The sequence below is a fragment of the Ranitomeya imitator genome, chromosome 2 (assembly GCF_032444005.1).
Source record: "Ranitomeya imitator isolate aRanImi1 chromosome 2, aRanImi1.pri, whole genome shotgun sequence".
NCBI classification, from domain to species: Eukaryota; Metazoa; Chordata; class Amphibia; order Anura; family Dendrobatidae; genus Ranitomeya; species Ranitomeya imitator.
In genome coordinates this window covers 807,473,251-807,481,569 of record NC_091283.1, presented here as the reverse complement: position 1 = coordinate 807,481,569, position 8,319 = coordinate 807,473,251, and the positions used below count along the sequence as shown (strand labels likewise).

Genomic DNA, 8,319 nt, shown 5'->3' with positions numbered 1-8,319 from the left:
CAGCAGGGGATCACAGTGGAATTATTTTGTGAGGTAAGATATTTCACTGAACTAAACAAAAATATTTTACCTCACAAAATGTATCCTCACTGATCTCCTGCTGTAATGTCACAACCTTAAGGCTCCAAGGCAGGGGAACAACTATTGGTGGGGTCGGGGTGGCAGTGGCACCTGGACCTTGATGCATTGGAATACCCAAAATGTGCATAAAACATGAATATAATTGGCGCATGGTATATGAGAGGGTCTTATTACAAATTTAGCATTGAGGCACTGAAATTTCAAGTTACGCTGGTGCCGTTCAGCCTTTATAATGTAGTAAAATCACTTATCTTGATGTTGTACAAACATGTAGTATATTGCTCCATTGTAAATCCTGATATTCATCCATTGTACTACTCAATGGTATCTGTTGATTTAGCCCATCCTTTAATTTCTAAACCATTCTTTATTTTTTTTTTTTATTATTTCCTCCTTTTAGTGATAATTAGTGAAGATGATTCCATTGTATCTTATCCATTTATCGCTTGGCCCTTAAAATAAGGGTTTGAAAGGGAAACACATTGGGATGAGGCATCATTTCTGTATTGTCTATGGGCATTTAGAATACAGCAATGCCATTAGTGTAAATTCACCAGGTGACACCAGTAATCCAACAGACTCGCTGGAGCCAGGGCCGAGAGCATTTGTTGGAAGTGAGAACCTGGAATAGTTACGTTAATTAGTCCATTCTGATGGCCATTATCCATGTTTTTTTTTTTTTTTTTTCCCCTTTGATGTCCCTCACACATGCATATCCAATGAACTATAAAATACAAACTGACCATGGACACATAAGGCAAAGCTGGTAGGTCCAACCACTACAAACTGGCCATCAACATGGTCCGACAAAGCTTTACTATAGATTGTATCCTAACAGGGAATGAAATGGAGTCCCTGTCTAGGAAATGTACCTCAAAGCCCCACATCCCATGTGTCCCACAGCCAAAGCCTCCATACAAGTTCTCAGAAGGGCCAACCACTGTCCAAAGGAAAGATCAACCAGAATCGTCTGCGGATACAAAGGCTTCTAAAAACCTTCCAGAAGATGAGTACCACGGTCTACAATATGCTGAGTCTTCTATAACCAGTAAGTGCCTTTTTTATTGGACCTTTAATATTTTAATGTGGTTTTTTTACGCAATATTTGAGTATGCATCAACCATTTTATTTAATGGGAAGCGTGTTTACGCTATATAATTGACTTTTAAAGGGGTTGTCTACCAATGGACAACACCTTTTATGAATGTCCTCAAGGTTTTGCCATACTTGCTTTTTCCAGAGCTTTGCCCCTCCTAGGGTCAGTCTGTGGTCCTATAGACCCGGAGTGGAGCAGAGGCCGAGCATGCACCAATCCGCTCTACTCAGAATGAAGGTCTGTAGAGCCCATTATTGAGGTTCCAGAACCCAATTCTTTGGGTCATAGAAATCCAAATATTCTCCTAACCAGTTACCACCTATTCATGAAATATTTAGAGGACCCATTACAATTTTTTTTTTTTTTTTTGTAGGCATGTGATAAGTAACCTAGAACAGACAATCTACCGTACCCATTAGGAGGGCGTCATTCTCGATTCCTCCACTACTGATGTTTCTTTGGAGTGTGAAGATTTCAAGTTTTTATTTTTTACTAAAATCTTCCAATCTTTACACTGCTCATTGGGGCTTTTTTAGACTACGTTTTATACTTTTCAGGAGGAGTTTCCAGCAGTTTCCACATTGGCAGAGGTAGGATTACAGTAAATGACAAAACCTCTCTACATCACTGATAACACAGGAGCCACCCATCACAATAATGTCACCGCTCCCCCTCCCTTTCCAATTACCTTTTGTATTGAAGCCACTAATGAGCCTGTGCAGAGTCTGTTCATTGTGTGTAATGTATGCATGAAACAAAAAGTTAATCCAAAATTACCCTAGTGGCCAATGTGAAAACTAGAAGACTACAATTTTTTTAATTTTTTTAAATTAAGATTGTAATGTAGAAAAAAAAAATTGCCAACTTTGATTTAAAAATAAATAAAAACCTAAACCCATTTAAAACCAAAGGTCGCTTTCTAATGATAACTTCCTTTTAAACAATAAGGCAGACTTGACACTCAACAAATGAGATGTCCACTTGGTGTCCTTGGAGTTGACAGACTGCTCCCCATCCGTGATCTGATATTGTTGACCTAGGTCCTGGAGAAAACATTTTTAATGTTTTTTTTTTTTTTTTTTTTTAATGTCCCAGGTAATGATTCTGAAAATGAGGGTAAAGCATGTCATAAAAATAAGCAATTATACCAATTGAGTCCTAGCATCATATTGTAATTGCCTAAATAAGGAATAATTCTTCAGCCATGGCACGAATTGGGGTTGCCAATTTTTCCAGATATGTGCATGCTTGACGGGTGGGTCACACACCTAAGTATCCAGTAATATTTATCTTGTGTATATAATACTTTTACATAACTACATTCTTTTGTGTGGGGTGTTTTTAATTATTATTTTTTTTTTTTAAACAGCTCCACACACTGGTTGGGGGACTGCCGAAGACTCTTCTTCCAGTTGTTCAGAGGATGAGAGTGATCCAGCTGGTTCGCACAGTCCAGAGAGTGGTCTCCAAGAAGATGTAGACCATGGGGACACCACTCCACCGAGTGACGTGCAAGGCAGGTTGAGAGTCGCTTTCTCATCTCTTCAGCTTCTCAAACTCGAAGAATCGTTCAAGAAGCAAATATACCTGGTGGCCTCAGAAAGGAGAAGATTAGCACATACACTTCGCCTGACTGAAATGCAGGTACATATTTGTGTTTTATATTAGAGATCTCTATGATGAGTTAAAAAAAAAAAAAAAAAAGATCCGACCAGCACACCTATAAATAACTCCTTCGCGACCTTGAGTTTCCATTTTTTTGCTTGTTTTTTTGAATGACCCTATTGGTTTTGCCATATAGTGTACTGGAAAACAGGAAAAAAAAGATGAAAGTACAGTAAATTGCAAAAAAGTGCAGCACGGTGGCGCAGTGGTTAGCATTGCAGCCTTGCAGCGCTGGAGTCCTGGGTTCAAACCCCACCAATGACAACAACTGCAAAGAGCTTGTATGTTCTCTCCGTGTTTGCGTGGGTTTCCTCCCACATTCCAAAGGCATACTGATAGGGAATTTAAATTGTGAGCTCCATTGGGGACAGCGATAATAATGTGTGTAAACTCTAAAGCGCTGTGTTATATGTTAGCGCTATATAAAAATAAAGATTATTATTATTTTACAATTTTTAAATTATTTTTATTTTGCTATGTTCACTAAATGCTAAATCTGACCTGCCATTATGATTCTCTAGGTCATTATGAGTTCGTAAATACCAAACATGTATTCTTTTTTATTTAAGTGGTGAAAAAAAAATCCAAAGTTTGACAGCTGCATTGACATGTTAACAGCAGCGGGTGGATCGTGATTCCACCAGTGGCTGTTAAGGTCACATGTCAGCTGTTCAAATCAGCTGATGTGCCAGAAAGTTGGGGGCTCCTTGCCAGAGCCCTCTCACCAAAGGCTATATAATTGTATCAATCTTTATAGAGATCCATAATTTCAGAATACACTTGCATGCCACCTATAAGGGCGTATAATTCCTGAAGGGAGATTATCAGTTGAGAAATTAGGGTATGTGCACACGTCAGGATTTTCTAGCAGAAATTTCCTGACAAAAACCGGACATTTCTTCCAGAAATCCGCATGCGTTGTTTTTTGGTGCGTTTTTTGTGCATTTTTTTCCCAAATGCATAGAATAGCGGGAAAAACACAGAAAATCCGCAAAATTTATGAACATGCTGCTTTTTTTTATCGCAATGTTGTTTTTTTTTTTGTTTTTTTGCGGGAAACGCATCATGTGCACAAAAATTGCAGAATGCATTCTAAATGATAGGATGCATATGTCTGCAGTTTGTAATGCGTTTTTATCGCAAAAAAAAGTGAAAAAAACCTGAATGTGTGCACATACCCTAAACCCTAAAATTCAAATTATTTCATCAAATGCCACTGTTAAACCAAATGCCTCCTCAATTTGAAGCAAAATATTCCAAAATGTATGCAATCTGGGGCATTTCCATAAAAGGGGAATTGGGGTACCTGGATTAGCATGACATCTAGCACAAACTTGGGATTGTCTGGTCCAAGATATCTAACTTCACAGCAATGTAATAGGCACTTAAAAAAATACAATGAGATCTTATGAGAATTCAAAAGAGGGAAAAAAAGCACCAAAAGTCCCAGAATAAAATAAATATCGATTTTATTCAATAACCGTACAATACAAATAAATAGTAATAATCTGTTGAAGATAAAGTTAGATAGTGAATGTTCTAGGTTTCAAACACCGGATCCACTAATATTCTAGTGGGGAAGGTGGTGGGGGATAGTAAATTGCAGCATCAAAATTAAAATAAAGTGCAAGTGCTACCCAACACTGGATGTTCCCTTAATATTATACGTCTGGGTAAAGACCACACACACACACACACACACACACACACACACACACACACACACACACACACACACACACACACCGACCGTCTAAGGCTCAACAAATATCAGATAAACACCACAGAAAGACCATGTCGAATATATAAGGTGTACACAGAGCCAAAGGACCAGGGAGTCACATAAGACCTCCTTGTAAACATGTGTATTTCACTTTAAGGGAACAAAGAACATTTTAAATGAACCAAAAATTACCCTTACCCATATTCACCACCTGGGGATCCAGTGTAGCAGCCCCAACGTGCGTTTCGTGTGGGCTTTCTTTTGGGGGGGTTCAACAGATTATTACTATTTATTTATTTGTATTGTTATTGAATAAAATTGATATTTTATTCTGGGACTTTTTGTGCCTTTTTTTTTTCTTTCTCTTCTGAATTGCTATATTCTTTCAGTGTGTCCTTGGCTATTATAGCCACCCTTATTGGTAAGTTGAGGGTATGATGGATTGAGAACATGTTTTCTGATCTGAGAATTGTTCTTAATGAGATCTTATGAGGTTGGTGACACATTCATAGTGTCGCTTTATTCATTCACTTATTCTCAATCGGTCTGATGTCTAAGAAGCATCTTTTCTGTGGCTTTATTAAAGAGAGCCTGTCAGCAGGATTACTGTTATACTGATTAAAATGATACCTTGGATGACGAAATCCGTCTTGTGGTCGTTTAATATTTTCAGTTTTGAGTTAATGATACGTTCGTGTAAGGAGGTGGCAGGGACCCTCAGTTGCCTCCTCTCCTACGCACTGAGCCCATGCGGCACCCTGATGGCTCTCTAATGTTTGTATATTGATATGTCATGTATTAATGTGTAATGTGCATTGTGTCATGTGCTGTGTTTATGCCTGTTCTTATACTGTGTATATTGTAATGTGCTCTTTGTTATGCACAGGCTTTGGGATAGAAAGGCAACATAGTTAAGCTGTTGGGGGAGCAAAGAAGGGGGACAGTCCAACAGGCTTGCGGGAGAGGGATTTCCTGTCTCTACAGCAGTTCCCGGGTAGGCTTGCCCAGGGCAAGACGCTTTCCTCAGTCAGGAACAGAGGGTACCCCGGCAGAGGGGATAAAAGCTGCCACGGACTGTCAGGCTCTGATGTTGTGAGAAGATCTCCAGAAGGAGTGTGGGTTCCCAAACCTGGATGGGAGCCATTGCTGCTGTGTAGCTTCATGAAGTTGCAGGGACTGAGCAGGAAGCATTGTGGTGTTTGTAAAGTTTTCCCATTGGGACAGAACTGTAGCCTGTGGTGTTTTACTGAGTACTCCTCCCCAGTGGCTGAAGTGAGCGTGGGATGAAGGTAACTGACTGTATCGCAGGACTGGGACCGCCCCTGTCGTTTTGTGTGCAAGGGGCCGGGGAGCTCACTGACATTTTGGGGGAGGAATTTTTTTTCTCTCGAAGATGGCGCCACTCTGAAGCACTAGCATATCATTAACTCAAAACTGAAAATATAGATTAAACAACCACCATACTGATTTTGTCAACCACTGTATCATTTTAATCGGTATAACAGCGCCAATCTGACACTGTCTGCAGGTTACTGTGCACAGTTCTGCTGACAAGTTCCATTTAAACTGCAACTTCTCGTGGTAATAATCTTTTATAAATCTTTGCTTTATCATGCTGGGTCCTAAGGTTCTCAAATGGATTCTTTCAAATATGGAGTCAAGAACCCAGGGTTTGAAAGGCAGAAGTCTATACAGATTTTTTTTTTTTTTATAATTGCAATTTTTTAAAACTTTTTTTTGCTTATAGTGACCTGATGGCAATGCTCCATGGTGTAAGGAAAGTATCTAAATTGGCTCCAGAAGTTAGCTTGGAAGAAGGCCAACTCATGTTTGCCAACTATTGAAGGTAGCTTCCTTATATCTTTTGGATAACATGTATCCAGAGGTTGAACTTGTAGGGTAGCTACCTCGAATAGATGGCACTAGCATAGCAATATTTAATTGAGGTTGATAAGTTAAAGTTAAACAACTCTGAGATGTTCATAAATCCTTATCTTCTTATTATTTTTTTTTTTTTTTTTTTAGGTCAAAAATTGGTTTCAAAATCGAAGAATGAAATTGAAAAGACAAATCCAAGACGAGTATCCCATGGGCTACCCATCAGTCATCTACCCTCACCACCTCCCCTTCCCTTACCATCCTGTACCTTCAGTACCTGTAAATTTTCCTTTCTACCAACCTCAGATCCATTCATATCAAAGGCCACGGCTCACATACTCCACAACCCCAAGACTCCCGCTTCCCCGACCAGTACCACGCCCGGCCCTCATGACCCCAAGACTCCCGCTTCCCCCACCAGTACCACACCCGGCCCTCATGACCCCAAGACTCCCGCTTCCCCCACCAGTACCACGCCCGGCCATCATGAACAATACATGTCCAGAACAATATGGACCATTTTTTAATCCACGCTACATGTAGTTTAACAATGAGACTTTTTGTATTCAAATTTTGGCTGCTTTTTATTTTTTTTTTTTTTAGGGGGATGGAGATAGGATGATTTAAATTATAATGCAAAATATATTAGTATATATGATACGAGCCTGAACTGGTCTGTGAAATGACAATCTGTGCTATGTATCTTTAAATTCTAGAGTACTCAAATGTTTTTAATCTAGTGTCCTTCAAATGTGTTCTGAATACAAGATCAAATCAATTTATAAAGTAACATATACAAAACTTGAACACCAAACTTGGGTTTGGCTACTGCTTTTACATATCTTTTAAACAAATGGGATTTGTTACTTTGAACAACACCTTAACAAAGGATTTTTTCAGTTTGCATGCTTATGCACAAGTGACATTAAAATTCCCAGAATCTTTCTCGAATGGTGGCAGCACTGCAAGTAGCGGAGACTGTGGTCCTACATGGTGTTATGCAGCACCGTGTGGAGCTCCAGAACCAGTACTGCAATGGTGTGAAAAAGATTCTGGAATCGAAATGTCTCATCTCGTATGATCATAAATAAAAGACACTGTTTGAATTTTTACAAATGTACCAATTGTCTAAATAAATCCTACACTTTTTATTGGAAAACGGTGTGTGCAATGGAAATGTTTGTCTTCTGTGACTCATCTCGTGTCCCTTAGCAGTTCAAAACATACACAAGGGCAGATAGATAATTTTTGCCATTTGTAAACCCTCCTGTTAGTCCCACATGGGTATCCTACAATATTGTATTGTTGCTGCTACACTATGGAATCTGTTTGCCTTTTTAGAAGTTTGTCCTGTCTCTCTCCCTGTAACCCCTCCCTTCTTCCTTCTGTAAGACTAATTGCCTGAGCTGGTCACTCTCCGAAAGGAGAAGCCTTGCCCCTTAGACCCCAGTCCAGAGCCTCACCTAGCCAAATCAGATCTCATACTTTGTGCTGATGAGGGCCAATAGCCCGAAACACTGTCTGCAAATTGAGAATCTGATTTGGCTTTTATCCTAAGTCATATTGCAAGACTCGTTAAAGGGTTGATTGTGACTTGTAGGATCGCTACTTCCAACAGGTGGCGCTATATAGAGTTTGTCTTTCTCTCTGAAGAGGCAATTTGCATGGTCTTTTTATCTAATGCAACCTATCACAGCTGCTGTTATTAAAGGTACCTTCACACTCAGCAATGCTGCAGCGATACCGACAACAATGCCGATCACTGCAGCATCGCTGTTTGGTCGCTGGAGAGCTGTCACACAGACAGCTCTCCAGCGACCAACGATGCCTGTCCCCTGGTAACCAGGGTAAACATCGGGTTACTAAGCGCAGGGCC

General features: G+C 39.8%; 1 protein-coding gene across 1 annotated transcript; it reads left to right on the top strand.

Moving 5' to 3' along the window:
- The first annotated feature begins 879 nt into the window (after positions 1 to 879).
- Positions 880 to 6,986, top strand: LOC138666839 (homeobox protein pv.1-like). The gene is made up of 3 exons (XM_069755017.1): positions 880 to 1,129; positions 2,547 to 2,821; positions 6,591 to 6,986. The coding sequence occupies exons 1-3, from the start codon at positions 880 to 882 to the stop codon at positions 6,984 to 6,986; spliced, it is 921 nt and encodes a 306-aa protein (XP_069611118.1).
- The last annotated feature ends 1,333 nt before the right edge of the window (positions 6,987 to 8,319 follow it).

Coding starts and splice junctions, on each gene's coding strand:
- LOC138666839 (XM_069755017.1), top strand. CDS start 880: ATGGTCCGACAAAGCTTTACTATAGATTGTATCCTAACAGGGAATGAA. Junction 1,130..2,546: donor TGCTGAGTCTTCTATAACCA/GTAAGTGCCTTT, acceptor TTTTTTAAACAG/CTCCACACACTGGTTGGGGG. Junction 2,822..6,590: donor TTCGCCTGACTGAAATGCAG/GTACATATTTGT, acceptor TTTTTTTTTTAG/GTCAAAAATTGGTTTCAAAA.